Here is a 17,579-nt window from a genome sequence, read left to right on the forward strand (position 1 = left end):
GCAATTGAATCCCCCCCAGTCTGGCAGTGCATCAGCAGGAATCAGACCACAAAAGGACAGAATTTCTTTTGGTCTTTTTCCATGGGAGACACATGGCTTCCCTGGATGCACAGCAGGGAAACATTCAGGCGTTGGTAGAGTTTCTGTGATTTCTCCCTGTTCCCATTTGTAATCTTTATCTCCAGTGTTTAATTCTCCTCCTATTGAGGAGCAACAACGCTGGCAAGCCCAGAGGCAAATGGCTGAGCTCCCATTGCTTGGTGATGGCTCAGAGGCCAGGGGATGGAGGGAGCTGGGGCCAGACCTGCCTCGCTGGGAAGGGGAAGCAGAAAGGAGGCAGCAGATGGAGTTTGGGGGAATATAAGGATGAGGATGAAGTGTCTGGAAAAAAACAAACAACCAACAACCAAAACAACTAAAACAACACCAAAAGGGAGTCAAAAAGGCAGCTACAGTCACAAGACCTGTGTATACTATTGTAGGGTTCCTCTACTAGACAGAAGAGAGCATCTTCCAGCTCAGGGGTGAACTAACTAAACTAAAAGCTGCTGTGCTTTTCTGTCCTCTGAATCTTCGCCTTTTCCCCCAGCTAATGCATGGGGAAGGTGGGCTATTCTGGATTCACTGTGAATTGGTTTCATTTCCTTGCTTGCTGGAGCTGGGTAAGGGCTATTTCATCTCAACAGGCTTCTCCCAGCACACCTTAATTTGAGATCTCCTGCATGCAGGAAGCAATGGAGTTAAGTGATCTTGCTGAATCCCGACCGCTGCAGCTGCAGGAGAACAAGGAAGGAAAAGAAGAGAGGGGAGGAGGAAGAAGCACTTTGCAGTCTCCCATTAAAGCCCCAAGAGGCTGAAGATGAGAGAGTGAAAGTTTCAAATTGCCAGAATGTAATTCTGAAAGTCATTTTCCAAGCGCGGAGCGCTCCACAATGTCACCTCTCATCTTCCAAGGTGGGGATAGAAGAAACAAAAAAGCACAGAATATTCTGCACAAAGACAGAGCTGCTAATACAAAGACAGAAGAGGTGTCAGTCCCCAAACAGGCTTTCTGGCACCGCCTTCTTCTGGGAGATCTGTGCAGCTCGGGTGCACCTGTACTGGGGAACCATCAGCTCCTTTCCCAGGCCGCATCCAACCTGGGTGAGCGCTCTGGCTGAGCTGACGATGGCTTTTTCCAGCTCTCCTAAGAGCAAGAATATCAAAGAAGTCTGCATATTCAACAGTTACAGTTTACATTTGAATGAAACTCCTGACCTTCAATTCAATACAGTGATTATGTTAATGATTAATACTATTATTAATTTCTTAGCCTTCTCTAGCAAAAGACTGTGATGGATGTGCAGGAGAAAAGGTGCACTTAGATATTCACCCCCCTCTGCCCAACCCAACAAAGCCATCCCTCCCCGCTCCCCCTTCCAGCTCTTTGCCTTCAAAGAAATCTGAATTAAGGAGTTAGATGCATTCAACAAATTGTTCAGCCCAGGATTTCGTACCAAAGAGCGAATTAGCCTCTTGTTCTACATTCTTTGCTGACCTTTATTCCAGCTGCACCCCCTCTTATGTTTATAAAATAAAAAATTACCCAAATATACAGGCATGCCCCGCTGAGATAGATTGCATTCAACACTCCTTCAGCTAATATCAGCTTTGTCCAGGGCTCCTTATTACTGGTGCCACCTGTCTCTCCAAGCGCAGGCTTTGCCTCTTTCCCTTCCCCAAATTACTCGAGCTGAGGCTTGGGTGGGCTTGCCCTCTCCCTGCAAATGCACTTATTTACCCACACATGTCAGAGTGCTGAGTTTTCTTCCTGATAATCAGGCTTTTTGCCAGGCATTCCCTCCCCTCTCCCACTTTCAGAAATGGCACTTTCTCCTCTTAGCACGCCAGGGCTGGCCCGCGGAAGGAGCTGCCCATGTTTTTATTGAGGGTGATGACCAGAGTGCAGCAGGCCACTCCACCTACAGAAGGCACTTTGCCCTCTGAGGCAGCAGAGTAACAAAGTTCAGTGCTGTCATCCATTGTGATCACAATCCTGGTTAATTTTCCTTTTATTATATTATTATTATTGGATAACTATATGGGTGTTCGTTTTGTTTTTTGTTTTTTGTTCTTTTTTCCATCAGGGATGTCAGTAAATGTTCCTGGCTGGCCTGTAGCCAATTTTCTCCAGCTGGGATCAGTTCAGTCCAATGTTGCCATCTGTCCTTGGAGGCAGAGGGGTGTCCTTTTCCATTTCGGATCTCTCCCAGAAGCGATTCCATCCTCCCTCCCCCCCTCCCCCCAGCTTTGACCAAAGCATCCAGAAAGCTGTGTGTAGCCATCATGGGACTCATGCACTCCCAAACAGACTCAGGCATACAAGATGTTCAACTGCCTGGGACGTGGCTGTGGTCATGGTCAATCTGCTCACCTCCAGGGTGACCTGGAGAAGATTTCACTCTCTAAACACAGATGAGATCTCTTGAGGTCTCTATGTCATAAACATAGAGAACTGGATGGGATCCTTTGGGAACGGCCTGAAGGGGTGCAGGCGATTACACCCCTTTGCTGAGTTATTACGCATATCATCACATCTCCTTCTCCTAATTAAAAGCACAAACAACGAACGGCTCCCCTTCCCCAGCTTCTCCCCCTTTACCCTTTGCATAGCCGGGAGGGGTGGGCGGGGATGGGGTGGAGGGGGTGGGGTGGGGGTGGGATGGGGGGGGCGGGGGGGCCGAGGGGGGAGAGGCAGATCCATTGTACGGGGCCCCGCGGCGCCCGCCCCGCGGATTGGCCACCGAGTGCGCTGCAGTGATTTTGCGGCGAGGTCCCATTGGCCGCCGGCACGGATAAGTTTTTGCTCCGGACGGCAACTTTTCTCAGGGATGGAGTAAATTCGGACCCCGCCGCTTCCCTTTCTCGCTTTCCCGGCGAAGTCAGACATCGCTCCACGGCAACGATGAAGCTCTGCGGGACTTTCCTCGGTTCGTAACCGTCCGCCGGTGGATGCAGGGCGGGGGGAGGGTTGGGAGGAGTGAGCCTGGGGGGTGGGGGTTTCTGGGTTTCTCCTGTTTCCCCTCCGAAACACTCGAACAGCCTCATTCTGCCCAAGCCACGCCTCGGCAAAGGGGTTCGGTGAGCTGGGAGGGTGGCGGCCTCTAAAACTGCCCTGCTGCCCTTGTTCTAGGGGGGCTTTCTCCCCCCCTCCCTCCCCCCAATGGCACAGCGGAAAGCCTGTTTCAGAGCGCGGCTTTCCTGCTTTCCTGTCCTTGAGTTTAGCGGGCGAAGCCTTGGGCTCCTTCCCCGTTCGTTTTGCGTCGGGCTTAACCCCGAAGGGTTGCGGGTGCGTGGGTTCGTGTGCGGCCCCGGGGCTTTGTCCCGCTACCGCGTATTTCGGCTAATTACAAAGGATGAGGAGGGAAGGGGTGGGAGGATGAGGAGGGAAGGGGTGGGAGGATGAGGGGAAAAAAATCCTGTTGTCTGCCACTTCTGTTCAGATGTTTGGTTGCTGTTGTTGTTGGCTTTCCGGTTTGTTTGTTTGTTTTACGCTCTGCAGTGAAGGAGTGAGGGTGGGGTGTTACCAAATATGAAGTTGGTTGGTTGCGTTTCAGCGCCCGCATTAACCGAGGCACAAAGGGAAAGTTCTGGGATAACGCAGGTGCTCTCCACAAACGGCGGTGATTGCTCCAATTGTTGCTCGTTAGGGAAGTAAAAGGCTCTAGATGAGGGTCAAACAAAGGCATCGCCTCTTTGGGAAGGAGCCGACCAAACCGGGGAGAAGGGGCGCTCCCGAGAGCGAGCAAAGGGTTATTAAAAGTTTTTTTTTCTTTTTTTTTTTGTGCCTGTGCATGTTGTTCCATCTGCCAGGGGCCTGTAGTGGGCAGGTTTCTTCGCAACCCTTCAGCTGTTCCATATACAATATTAATGCTGGCCATTTCTATTCGGCATACAACAGCACTAATTGTAGTCTGAGGCATTAAGGCAGCCAGCCCATCTGCATAGAAGCTTTCAGAAAGAAACAAGGAAAAAATCTTCCACCCCCAGCTGGTAACCGGAGAAGTTGGTGCCAATTACAAATGCATGAAGTTTGAGATCTAAATTACTTTGAAACAGTCTCAACGAAGCGAGCAAAATGCAGTGCAGTGTTTTTATGTGCGCACTTACACAAGCAGTTGCAGTTTGATTTTAAATAATCTGAAAGTTGAAATGTTCGATCTGAATACACGAACATGGGAGAACAATAATAATAATAAAAAAAATGCTGTGGGGACAGCAGCGAGGGGAATCCACTTAAAAAGAAAAAGAAAAAAAAAAAAAAAAAAAGAAAGCCAAAAACCCTTTTGGCGTTCATTTCTGCAGGCTGCGTGCAGTCGGTTTCTCAGCGCGCTCATCTCAAACAACGCTCTGGAGGCGAAAATATTTGAATATTTCATTTTATACCTTCCTGCTGCACTGCTCCCTTCAGGGATGAGGCGGCCGAGGAAAGCACAGTAATTATCTGCTGCCTTCCGACGGCTGCGAAGTGACTCCGGAGGGCCGGGAGAGGCGCGCTGGGTCGGGGCGGCTCCAAGGGCCGGGACGGGCGGGGCAGGGGCGCCGGAGCTGTCCGTAGCCGTGGTGCTGATCCGACGGCCGATGCGGCTCGGCCCGGTTGCAGCCCCACCGGACACCTCGCCTTCCCTCCGGTGGGAGGATGCTGGCAGGCTTGATTCCGAGGTGTTGGGTGATTTTTGAGGATCTTGGGAGCTGAGTGGTTTTTTGTTTGGTGGTGGTGGCTGATTGCGCTGCTTGGGTAGGTTTTGAGAGGAGGGGAAGGTGAAGTCTGGCAAGTTTGGCTCCTCTTTTGTTTCCAAACACCCTCTAGTAACCCAGACCTTAGTAAAATGGTACCAAATCTGATAGCTTGATCTACCTTAGGACTCTTGTGTATATCCTGTCAATAAACGCAACACTAGCAGTAATAAAGTGTCTATGTATTAATACACAGGTATGTTTGCACATATGTTCATTTGTATGTGTGTGTGGTGTGTACAGATTTATGTGGAAACACATAGAAGAAAACTCACCCCCCCTCCCCCCCCCCCTTCACCTACCAACCGATTTATTATGCTTTTGTTTCTCAAGTTTTAGAATTGTATCTCTAAATAAAATAGTAGTGGAGAGCACCAGACAGCACTGTGGGGAGATGAGCTGAGCCCTCCCGTCCCTCCCTTTGATTCTATCATGGGTGCAGAACAATGGAGATGCAGTGTAGCACCAGGCCTGCTGCCTGCAGATAAGAGTTTAATAGAATTTCTGAATGCCAAAGGTTTAGGATGTAAAATATCTCTGTCTTCGTGGTGTGCCCAAAGTAGATAGAAAACAGCTTTTTAGGAGTACTCTCTGCCGAATACCTCCTTTATATTTATGGTTTTAGGAGCAAACCAGGCTTGCAAGTCGTGGAAATGGGTATCATAAGAATTTCCAAAACATCCTCTACAGTTTAAAATCACCAATATTTTTGTCACCCTCTTCTCAACAAAACCCCCAAAATGGGGAATTCAGTCAGTATCCTCACCCCGTTCTGTGGGTGGGACGGTGCTGCGTCTGGTGGTCCTTTAAGTCCTCTGTGCCAGGTAGGAATCTGGTAGAGTCTGTAAGGTGTGGGGCCAGGAGATGCAGCTCTGCCCAGTGTCGGGGCTCAGGCTGCCTGCAGGGAGGGCAGGACCGGCCCTCAGCAGCACGCTGCTCCCCCCCCCCACCAGGCTCTGCCTCTATCTACTCTGTCTCATCCCTCTGTAGGCTCCTGGGGTTTCCGTCCATTTGTGAGCTCCCTCATGTTTTCGAAAATCTTCATTAAGTTGACAGTCAAGTCTTAATCATCTCGGTGGTGCTGGGGATGGACTGGGGGGTGGGGAAGGGGGGGGGGGGGGGGGGACAGGGAAAAAGTGCTGGGCAGGAAGGCGAGCCTCCTACTTCCCACACCTCAGGCGGGTGCAGCGTGCCTCTGTTTCTCCCTCTATTTCTGAAAAGTTGTGATCACAGCACTAATGCTCCCTGTAGCGTGCTGATGCCTTTCGGCTTGAGGTGGCGGTGGGGTGGGGGGAGGGAAGGGGGATGTCTGGTGCTGCTGGCGTCCAGGTCCCCACCAAACAGAGGTGTTTGTGAAGGAAAATGGCTCGTGGAAAAACGCACACTTTTCTCACTTGGAAACGATTCCTGAACTGTTCTAGTCGCCGTTTGCTTTTGAGAGTTTTTTTTTTGTGTGTGTGTGTGCCATTCCTCTTCCTGTCACAAAGTCCAAAGCGTAACTCCGCTCGAGATGTGATCTGTCCTTCCTGGGGCGAGGTGATGTCTGCTGGGAGTACGTTGTATCATTTATGTATTTATTTAAGAGGAGAAGAAAAAAAAAATATATTTATATACCTTTTAAGCGCTTGCTTTTGAATATGCATATCAGCTAATAAGCAATACTTCCAGGTTCATAGAGGCGATAAATTTCCCAGTCTGTTCTTTATGGTGATAGGTCATCTTCCTAACCACCAATAAATATTGTAAAGTACTTTCGCTGGAGCTGTGCTAACCCAGGGCATCTGTCACTCGCTGCTTGCTGCTATTAGGAATTATTGGGCCGTACCATGCGTCAGGATGCGCGGGGGGGGCGGGGGGGGGGGGGGGGGAAATGGCACGGCGCTTGTCGCGCTTGCCGTCCTTTTGTGTTGCTGCCATCAAAGGAGCCCCGAGCCTCGTGCATATTAATTATGAATCAGTTCAGGCAAAATCACTCACCTTCTGCTGGGTCTCGGGGAGGGGAGCGTGAGTGGAGAGGGGCTGGTGAGGCGAGGGGAGCCCCAACTCTCCGTGCGCTCAAGTCAGCAGCTCCATCTCTCTCTCTCTTTTTGATGCTATACTGTAAATTTATTTCACCTCAGAGAGTAAACAGATATATTGCAACCCCAAGGGTTCATGGGTAGCGTATTTACAAAGGGAAGGCGCAGCAAGCCCCCTCTGTGCCATTTCCATTAATGAGAGCGGTCATTAAGTAAATGAGACATTGCCTTTAGCAGGCTTAAGAGTTCACACACTAAGGAGTATCAGATATTTAATTGAAACCAACAACCCGTCTTACACGCGTGTTACTGGTGTAGGGAAGTGGGCTGCCCTCCAAGAACTCTCCCCCCCACAACCTCCCCCATGCAAATTTCATGATTGGTTTCCGTGATGTCATTTTGCAAAGGGGCAGACAATAGCTGTGGGGAAAGGTAAGTCAATATTATGTTCTTTCGCTGACAAAGGCAGATAATGCTGGCTTTTTTTCTTTTCTTTTCCTCTTCTTTTTTTCTTTTTTTTTCCCATCTTTTTTTTTTATTTTTTTTCCCTCCCTTGGAATGAAGGAGAGAGGAAAGGCTTTTGGAGCACACAGTTGATGTAAACAGACGCAGGCTTTTAGAGCACGAAGGCTGGGTTGTTGTTTTGAAAACTGCACTGGAGAACCGAGGGGATTTTATGATGATCATCATGCTCCTAGGTCCATCTTTGCTCGTTCGCTCTCTCGCCGGCTGCGAGATGCTAGTGGACATGTTCTGCTTCTGACTGAAAAGAGGTTGAATAAGACGAGGAAGGAGGAGATATATATATAAAAAACAAACAAAAAAAAAGGGCATAACATCGCCTTCAGCCGGGAAACTTTCTGAATATTTCTGGAAGAGGATAAGAGGATGCTTGCCGGGTTTACAGACCGACAGCTCGGCGGATGTTTATCCGGAGGGCAGCGCGCTCGGTGTTAGCAGAAGACGCTCCGGGCGCCGGGACGGGGCTCGCTCAGCCGCCGCGCTCCGCGGAGCTCTCTGAGGTGCTGATCGCGGCTCCGCGTTGTCCCGGGGGGCTCCCCGACCCCCTGCCGGCCTCCTCCAACCCCGCTCCGGGGAGGCAGCGCGCCGCTCGCCGCCGGTACCGAGGGGTGCGTGAGTGTGTGTGTGTATATGTGTGTGTATGTGTGTGTGCTGTGGGGGTTGCGCTTGCACGCTCGAGGCTCCTGCCCTGCGCTCGTTCTTGCCGCGAGCAGACTTTCTTTCTTTTTCTTATTACATCCCCTCCTTTTCCTCTCCCCCGATATTGACTACTTGAGACTTCTCTATTTATAGCAGCGAGGAACAAGGGAAGTGTGCCATGTTTGTGGATTTCTCGCTGTATGTTGACCACGGCAGAAATCTGCGGGTTCTTATTTTTAGCTGTCTTGCAAGAGGCTTTGCTTGGCTAATCTCTTTATCAATTTCAGCAAAGTTGTGGGGTTGGTTTTTCTTTGTTTGTTCGTTCCTTTTTTTAGTTGTTTCGAGGGTAATTTGCTTGGAGGGAGAAGGGAAAGAATTGGTGCCTGAGGAAGCGCTGCCGCTGCAATCAGCCCCGGCGAGTTTGGTTGAGTTCAGGACGCAGTTTGCCAGCGGGCAGAGCCGACCCTCCCCGGGGAGGCGTCCCCCAGCAGTGCTCAGTATCCCCCGGAGGCGACTTCCCCATGCAAAAGGAGCAGCTTGTAGGGATCAACTCCCCCCCCCTCCCCGGGGCAGGAGGCCTGGAGCACGCAGATCCCCCCCAGAGTCGGGTTGCTGGGACAGGTTGGGTTGGTTGCCTGCCCTTTGCTCCCCAGACCTTGGGGAACTGCGACCTGCCCAGCAGTGCGGGGCAGCTGTAAGTGGCCCCCATTGCTCTGCTCTCCTGCAGCTATTGTTGAGCCCCCTCTCTCCGAGCAGCCGCTAAAAACAAGTGCAAAAAGCCCAGGCTAAATCCAATTGCTCCAACATTACTTTTAGTTATTTCTTTTTTTCTTTCCTTCTCTTTCTCGTTGGCTCATCTGCTGTTATTATCAGCCTTTTCCATATGGCCACTTTAATTAATGGCAGACAAAAGGGGGTTGCGGGGGGGGAGGGGGGGGGAGGAATCCAGGAATTAGAGTTTATAGTTGGTTTGTCTCTGATGCTGTCATAGAAACCAGAAGCAAAGATGCCGCCTTTCCACTTCTTTGTATGATCCTGTTTATTGTTCCCGAGCGGCGCAGATTGGAGCAGGCGCGTGTTGCAAGGCACAGAGCAGCGCCTGCTGCGGCCCGAGGGCTCCCACCGCACAACTTGTTCCCTTCAGCTCCCCGCTCTCTCAAAGCTGTTTGCCCTCTCCCTGTCCTTCCCCGCCTTCTTCTGCTGCGAAAAGGCCGAGGAGAACTCATTATTAATTATGATTAAAGCGGTTTAGCGATCTGTGGGATCCTCACCGCACAGTGGTGAAAAAGAGTAAGAAAACTCCCCCGAAGTTGGGTTTATTCCTTTCCTGACAGTATGTGGGAGTTGTTCTTCGTGTCTCGGCAGAGGTGGGGGTCTGGGTGCTGTGGGTCTGGCTCCGGTCGGGGGCACCGTGCTCCTGGATGGGGGGTAGGGGGAGGTGGCCGCTTGTGCGGGGGTCCCGTCGGGGCGTGCTGTGTGTGTGCTCGGTACCGGCTCAGCCCCGAGAGTCCTCCCCGCTGCTACCGGTGCACGGCAGCCCTCAGGGGGAGGAGAGAGGGTGTATCGCAGTGTGGGAAAGGCAGAAGTGCTGCATCCTTAAATGTGAGCTCCTGCAAGGTCCTCGCAGCCTGGTTCTGCCCCTAGTCCTGTTTCAGGGGGGGGAAGATCAGGCAGTGCTCAGTGTCAGTGCGAAGTGTGGCGTTGGGAATAGGGGTGCCCGCTACTCTTTGGCTCCTTATCTCTGTGCTGGAGACGGGGACACCTCTCCCTTGTCCCTATGGCTGAATGGCGTGGGAGGGGGCTGCGGAGCTGCGCACGCTTTGCCACCCTCATCCCCAAAGCCTCCCACGGAGCCAGGGCCACCTCCACTGACTTTTGTTTCCTGTGCTGGTTAATCGCCCCGGGCTGGGGAAGGAGGGGAGGAGAGGGGGGCACAACGAGCCCAGGTGCCTTCCAGCCCGGAGGGGGCGGCCGGGAAGTCATTAGGATGGCATTAATGCAGCTGAGTCGGGACTTCTGCAAAGAGCCCAAGTGGCGAATTGCGGACATGGGCTCCGCTTCTGGGGTTCGGGAACAGCGCGAAGGGGGGTTTGGGGAGGGGGGGAGGCGGTGCCGAGAGCGGGCCGGCCCCGGTTCCTGGTAGTCAGATGATGAGGGCAGGGCTGAATGCAAGACGTAGATCGGCGTCAGAGCAGCTGCCATTTTAGCAGACATTGCTAAAGTTCCTCCCCCTTCCCCCGCTCCGTAATTTAGCTTAGGGGTGCTGCCTCCGAAGTTGGCTTCTTGCTGGGGATGAGGCGTGCTCCTCTTCTTTCTTTCTTTCTTTCTTTTTTTTCTTTGTGTGTTAGAATAGCACACCCTAAGTCAGCAACGCACCCTAAACAAGCTTTGGGGCTCAGGAACATAAACACGTTTCTTCTCCTAACTCCCACATCTTCTCCATTGAGATTAGAAAGGGGGAGGGGGAGAGAACGGGGCAGGTGTGTTGATGCTCCTGTGCCCAAAAGCCCGTCACTGTGATGCAGAGAGTTCCTTATCTCCCTTTCTAGCAGATACTCTCCTCTTGCACCCTGAGGGTGCTAGTTTAGTGAGAGGTGCTTGCATCTGCCCTGCTTGGGAGTTTGGGGAGGGACCCTCTGCCCCCTCCCCACCCCCCCAAGAGCAGAGCGATGAAGGGGAAGCGGCAGCTTTACAGTAAGGGCCTGAGCATGTGGGGGAAATTGCTGTGCTGGGGCCGGGCTTCCCAGAAGCTGTGGGAAGGGGAGGGAGAGGGGGAACATCACTTAGCCTCTGGGAAGGCAGATGCCCGAGTTTGACAGCAAAGTGGAAAGCAAGAGCTGGTCTTCCCCTTTGCTTTGTGTGTGTGTGTGCGTGCACATGGTTGTTGGTGAAGAGCAGGGACTTATTTTTAGAGCTGTAAACTGTATGGCTTAGCTGCTAGAGCTCTTTCCTTAATGACAAGGGACATCTCTTGTCACTTTGTAGCTGTTGCCTTTTCCTCCTCATACCTGAGAGCTGAGTGTGGAAGATCCCTGCTGCACAGTTATAGGAATACCCCAGTACCCCACTGTGTGCTGCTCTCCTTCCCATTTTGAGTTGGTTGTTGTGCTGATACTACCCATGGCTGCTTACATGGGAATACAGACACCCAGGAGAGTGGCAAGGCAGCCCCAGACCTCAGATTTACCTATTTTTTGAGGAAGTAGCCCTACAGCTGTGCTTTGAAAGAGCCTGGCAGGGATTTGCTCCCACTCATCCTCTCAGTTCCTGGGTATTTCTGGAGTTCTGATAGGGTGGAAGTTGCCGTCAGGAAGCTTCACTCTTCCTCATTTTCTTCCTTTCTCCCACATTTTGCTGGTTCCTGGGCACTGGTCTCCCCAGTACGTGCTGCACAGTCCCCTGGTGTATGCTGGTTGGCATTGCAGACAGCTGTCTTGTGTGAAACCTCCTATCCTAAATCATTCTGTATGGCTCCTGAGGCTGTTTACTGCTGCAAAATAGAAACCTGATCCAGCAGCAAGTGCTTAGGAGTCGGTGCTGTGAAGGCATGGTGACAAGTAAGAGCAGTGAAAAACTTTGGGGTAGATGAGATGCCCCAGTGCACCTGGCTGCTGGCGAAATGAGTTCATATGAAGTTTTAGATGGGTCACGAGTAATGCAAGAGAGCAGGGCTGTCCTTCAGAAATGGGGGGGAAATCTATTCCTCCATCCCCCCACCTTACTCTTCTCTACTATCTTTGCTAAGGAGAAAGGAGCTGCTCCCAGTGGTGGTTTGGCCCTTTGAGTCAGGGCTGGGACACTGAGGGTAAAGACAAAATCAAGGGTGCCCTGCATGCAGAGCTGCTGTGCTTTCCCCACGTGTGCTGTAGGATCCCTGAGCATCTCAGAGCTGCTCCAACACAAGGCGTTGTGCTGAGGGAGGCTGTCCTGCCCTGCAAAGTGGGTGCTGTGAGGAGGGCACCTTGGAGCAAATTGGGCAACTCTTTGGGAACTTGAAACACTTTGTGGGATTTTTTGAGGGTAAAACGAGGCTGGAGTTTGAAGGAAAAAGTCTGTGTGCACAACACAGCTGTAATGTGGAGGCTGGTGGTCCAGCCAGAGGGATTGCTGTGGTTTTGCAGTGGAGATGATGGGGCAGAGAAGGGTTCTGAGCCAGGAAGGTCTGGATCAACAGCCAGGCTGTTACCAGCAGCTCTGAGCACAGAACAGCGCAGTGCCACACTCAGCAGTATCTGCTTTTCATTTTGGCTTTGCTTTTTTTTTTTTTTTTTTTTTAATGCAATTTTCACCTGATTTAAAATACTTTTGATCCGTCTTTCATTGAACTTTTTCTTCAGAGAGAATAGATTAATAAACACTTTCAAATGGGGAAAAAAAAAAACCCACCCACCAACGCATAGTTTGGAGAGATCCCTCTTTTATCTCCATTGCAGAGCTCTAACACTAACCTGGGTACGGGCTGTCTGTCCCTCTGTTCCTTTTGTCTTGCTTTTTTTTGTTCATCTTCACAACAGAAGCAGTTTATTGTTGTGATCTGGCCTTTACTGGTCACTCTATTCTTTTTTCTTTTTTTTATTCCTTCTTTTTCTTTTTTTTTTTTTAATTTCTTATTTTGAAGTCAGCACATGAAAAATGCGATGTTATTTTAATCAGACCAAATGAAAGAGCAAATCAGAGCGAGAACTTTAATCTGCCCCAAGCAAAACTGCCTTGTACATCTGTCATGTTGGGATTAGCGGAACTCTTTAAAGAAGCTGAAGACTTTTTAAACGAAGTATTAAACATTTGTGACCTGATTTCCATTCTTACAATATTCTCATTAATAAGAGTGCAGGTTGGAAGACATCTGTTAGGTCCTGTTTGTTTTAAGAATATTAAAGAATAATAAGAATATTGGGGGGAGGTGGAGGAAATATAAATGCAGTGTTTTGAGCCAAATGTCTAAGCTGAAGCTTTCTGAAGCGGTGCTGTGCCCAACTTGGGTGGAGGAAAAGCAAGGCTTGGTGAAGGTTTTCAGCTCGGGTGTGCTGGTGTGGTTGATGGAGGAGGTCAGCTTGGACGTGCTGTGTGGTTTGATGGTTGATGGAGAAGGGACAACTCTGCTGTCCTGAGGTAAAATCCAGTTAGGAATGGCAAACAGAGCTGCAGCCTTGCGGGTCATGTTTGTACAGCACTTGTGTGCAGCACTGCGGGCATCCAATGCTGCCTTGGGCCAGCAGGAAGCCTGAGTAGGAAGAAAGGAGTGAGAACGTCCTCCTTGGGTTTGCTGCTTGTTTTGCTTGATGCTAATGCAGTTAAAGTAAATGGCCCAGCTTGGACCCCTAAGGAGGGGGAAAAATGCCAGACATGTGTTCAGTAAATGACTTGCTGAAAGAGCCCTTCACCGTTAGCACAGGGATGCAGTGCAAGAGAAGGTTGCTGTCGACTGCAATCTTTGCATCTTGTTTATGCTTGCTGGGTAAAATATTAACTAAAGCATCTGAACATAAAGTTCTGGTGTGAAAGAATATCAGCAGGGGAGAGCCATATGGTGCCAGCATGTGAACAAAATACCAAACGTTGGAGATTCCTTTTTGCAGAAGACTGAAAACTCTCGTTCCCATACATAATACATGAGTTCACGCCTTTGATTACTCTAAACATTAGTGCAAGTGGTACAGGAGTCTCTTTGGAGCTAACACAACTTAGGGCATGCAGTTCCCTTCCCTCTCTTCCTTCACATAAAAGAAATCGATGTTGAGCTGTTAAGATACAAATATCCAATATGCTGTAAGACAATACGTTTCCGAAACTGCTGCATAAGCTGCCTTTGCTCTAATTAAATATAAACTGCAGCAGAGATTCAGGTTTCTTCTCTTTCGTTCCTTTGCTTGAAGCCATTTGGCAGAACACGTGGCTTTGCGTGGGACAGCATCTGCAAGTCGGGATGGTTTTGAGGTGTTCCCTCCTTGAGGTCACACTCTGACCTTTCTGCTCAACACGGAGAGCAAAACGGAGCGCTGCCATCATCTCTGTGAGCCTCAGCCTCACCAGTGCTGTTAGCTGATTGTGCTCTGAGAGCAGAGGGCTGAGGTGTATTGAACAGGAATGAATTCAAACCCCGCATTAGGAGGATCCCCTGGTGACTGTTATTATAAGGTACGAGAGATGTCTCTGGGGGAGCTTTCATGCACGTAGCGTTTAAAAACAAAGTGTTGCCAGCAAACTCTGTAGGTGATGCTCTGATTACTTCTGAATTTCTTTTTTTTCCCTTTTTTTTTCTTAAGCAAACCCTCAAAACTGACGATTTGGTGCTGAGCAACTCTGCTTTGTGCTTGTCCCCGGGATCCCTGAACGTAGCTGGTTAAGTTTTGTGACGAGCACCAAATCACCTGCACACAGAGTGCCGAGGTACCTCCCCAGCAGGAGGAATTCAATACGAATCCAGGCCTGGCACGCTGGAGCGTGGTTCCAAAGGAGTGCTCAGGGCTGATGTTTCTTTAGGGCCAGGGCTGTTGTGAACAGATGTCTGAAAATACAGCTTCAGGAAAGCTGTGCCAAGGGGTTTGCTTTATGCAGTTCCTCTCGGTGCGCCGTTACCTGTCTGTGTTTTGCATGCTGTGGGAAACGCGTGAATGCACCGAGAACTTGCAAAAGAGCAGCAGAAATGCTGGAGTTTGGAAGAAAGAGAAATGTGTTTAGCTGAGCTAAGTAGTGGTGAAGATGGTGTGGGCTGTGTGGTCAAGGCAGTGTGATGGGAGGAAATGAAAGCCTGGCGCCTGCTGGCTGTGTCAGGTGGGATCATGGAATCGTGAGGTTGGAAAAGACCTTTAAGATCCCCAAATCCAACCCCAGCCCACCCCACTGACCACATCCTGTTAATTGCATTGCGTGATAAATACAAAAAAATATTTGTGAGTGAACTCAAAGCCTTGTGTGGGAGATGTTCGTGGGCAAAGGTAGCCCGACTCCAGCTAAGAGGATGGAAAGTTTGTACCTGTGCCACGGCTGTGAGCTCCAGCTTCTACTGCTGATGCACAACTTTCTCCTCCAAAGCTTAAAGCTTTGCACTAAGCAAGCTTCCATCAAGTGGAGTTAAATGTTTCTTTGTTGCCCTCAATTTTTTTTATGTAATTAGTCAGTGAGCAAATAGCTGCGTTTGCCCAGAGAAATGCTCTCTCCAAGAGCATGAGTGACAGGAGAGGATTAATGGCCTTTGGAGGGAGATGCTCTGGTTTAAAGAAGAAATAAAGGTGCCTGGGAGCCATGCTGTTGCTTTGAACAACAAAAGGACAGTCAAAACAGTTAACTTTGCCTGCAGCATCTCAGCAAAGCAGACTTGTCATCTCCTCTTGTGCATGCCCAGGAAGCTTCTGGCTTCCTCCAGTGGCACCATCAGGTGCTGCCTCTGGGCTGTGAGGGGGAGGGCTGGGGGAGGTGGGAACTCGCCTAGGGCTGGGCTGACCTCTGGCTGTGGCTGGGGTCGGGCAGTGGCTCTGCATGTCCCTCCCAGGGTGGTTTTCCTGGGGCAGTTGTGAGTGGGCTCAGCTGAGATGCTTGGAGAGCACCCACTGCTGCCCTGTCCCATCCCAAGGTGTGCCATTCTCCCTGCTTTATGTGCACCGCCAAGCACTGAAGCGCTGACTCCTATAGGAAGGACAGCGAGGTATCGCTCTGCCTCTATTTAATTTCAATTACACAGGGTCTGTGGGAGCACTAAGAGCGGTGCCAGCAGGGCTATAAACTTTACATATTTGATGATTTTGCTTAATCTCAAGTAAGTGATCATCCTGGCAGGCCGTGGCGTTCCAGCAGCAGAGGCTCTCAGGTTGATAAGATGCTGCTGGTGCGAGGTGGGCAGTGTGGGGATGGCTGTGGGCTGAGCTTTCTGGGGGGGCTGTGAGCAGGGCTGCTGCTCCTCCAGGGAGCTGTGAGTACAATGAGCTCACCTCCACTCCTGCCTTATTGCTGCTGTCTTGTTGGGCTCCGTGTGACACACGCTTACGTGTCAAGTTTTCACTTCTGATATGACAGCGGAGAGGAAAGGCTTAATATCGTAAAGACAAGCTGGCAGCTGGGAAGTAGCCCACTTAGTCATCGAACTGTGCGTCAGAGGCACTGCTAGCATCTTCCTTGGCTCCTCGAGGCGGCTTTTCCCTCTGGTACCTGACCTGGTGCTGAAATGCCTATGCAGCAAACACAGCCCTGTGCTGGGGGCAGGAGGCTCCCCCAGACACCTCTGTGCTGTCAGTAATGAGCCACGTTTGGACAGAAGCAGAGTTTTGTTCTGTTCATTTTGGTTTTGTTTAGAAATGCTGAGGTTGAAGGGTAAAGTTAGAAGGGCAGATTAAGTCCGCCTGGTGACAAGCTCGCTGGGGTGTCTGGAAGCTTGGAACTCAATGTATTAGAAAGTCTTTGGTACCTCAGTCTGGCAGAGAGGCGGTGAAGAAGAGATTGGTTCAGAGCTCACTAGTTCCTTCAGTGCTTTCCCTAATATGAGATATATATTTGCTACTCCAAAAAAGGCATGATGATGTGACCTGTCGCAGGAAGTCTGTCACTAGCTGTTCTTCACTTGATACTTCTGTATGTGGATAACCCCTTTCATTACCTTTACTTCAAGCATTTGGCTTCCCCTAACATGCTGCCAGTATCCCCTCCAGCAGATATGATGCTCAGGCTCGCCTGTCCACTTCTCTTGATAACCCAACTGATGATGGAGTGGCTTGAACCCGAGGTATTGAACACCCAAATTGGCTCTGCACCCAACTCAGTCTGTTTGCCATGCACCTATGCTGACTGGCTGCCTGCTTTCACCCTTGGGAGGTGGATGAGAGGCTCTCAGAGCTCAGCTTGGAGCTGCTTCCTTCCCCCTTGGCCGAAGACACGGCGATCCAAAACCATCTCTACAAATCCATCTGCCATGAATTCTCCTGCTGGTGTTTCGACACGTTGGCTCCAAGGAGGCTTTCGATTTGGTATGAAAAGTAATTATTACCGGGGTGCAGTTTAGCAGTTGTTTTTTGCAGCACTGGTGAGGTTAGAAGAAATAATAATAATAATATGAGAAAGACTCAGCTAGAGTAAGTGCTTGCAACATGCTATTTGCATTTTTAAGGAAATACTTCTTTGAGACAGCTTGGGTGAAAGGTCGGCATTTGCATATAAATGGAAAAGAAAGTGTGTGATGCTGGAAGTTACATCTATATTATTTTCTCAGCAGTGAGCGGCTGTTTGGGCGATTAACGGACGCGGTTTGCATTTGCCTTTTATTGAATAGGGAAAGTACTGGGAAAGCCAAATGAGAACAAAATAACGAGGAAAATGTGCAAGAAGAAAGCAGCACCCTGTGCTATGCTTCTCTGAGGTGCTCTCTGCATGCTTGATGTGTTACACGCCTGTTTGCACACACGTTGGGCACGAGTGCGTGAGTGTGCCTGTGCAGGGCTCCCTCTGCACAAAAGGAGGAGAGGAAGGTGCTAGAAGGAGCAATCCTGTTGTGGGTGAGCATGGCAGAGGAGGGGATGCCAGCACCCACTGCGAGGAAGGAACAAGTCAAGGAACGTGCCAAGGAGTTTGGGGAAGGTGGGATGCTGAAGAACATTCGGTCTTTTTATTCGCTTTGAGCAACACGTTTAAGGAGCA

The 17,579-nt window shown here is 50.3% G+C and overlaps 1 protein-coding gene across 1 annotated transcript in view; it reads left to right on the forward strand.

Moving 5' to 3' along the window:
* The first annotated feature begins 2,881 nt into the window (after nt 1-2,881).
* The window catches only part of MYT1 (myelin transcription factor 1), a 55,009-nt gene continuing 40,311 nt past the window's right edge, over nt 2,882-17,579 (forward strand). Inside the window, exon 1 of the mRNA XM_042884706.1 lies at nt 2,882-2,969. Coding sequence (XP_042740640.1) covers nt 2,945-2,969 — 25 coding nt within the window. The 5' untranslated portion in view covers nt 2,882-2,944. The remainder of the gene's footprint in view (nt 2,970-17,579) is intronic.

This window comes from Lagopus leucura, unplaced genomic scaffold (genome assembly GCF_019238085.1).
Source record: "Lagopus leucura isolate 7727_CA_CO unplaced genomic scaffold, USGS_WTPT01 Super-Scaffold_100045, whole genome shotgun sequence".
NCBI lineage: Eukaryota > Metazoa > Chordata > Aves > Galliformes > Phasianidae > Lagopus > Lagopus leucura.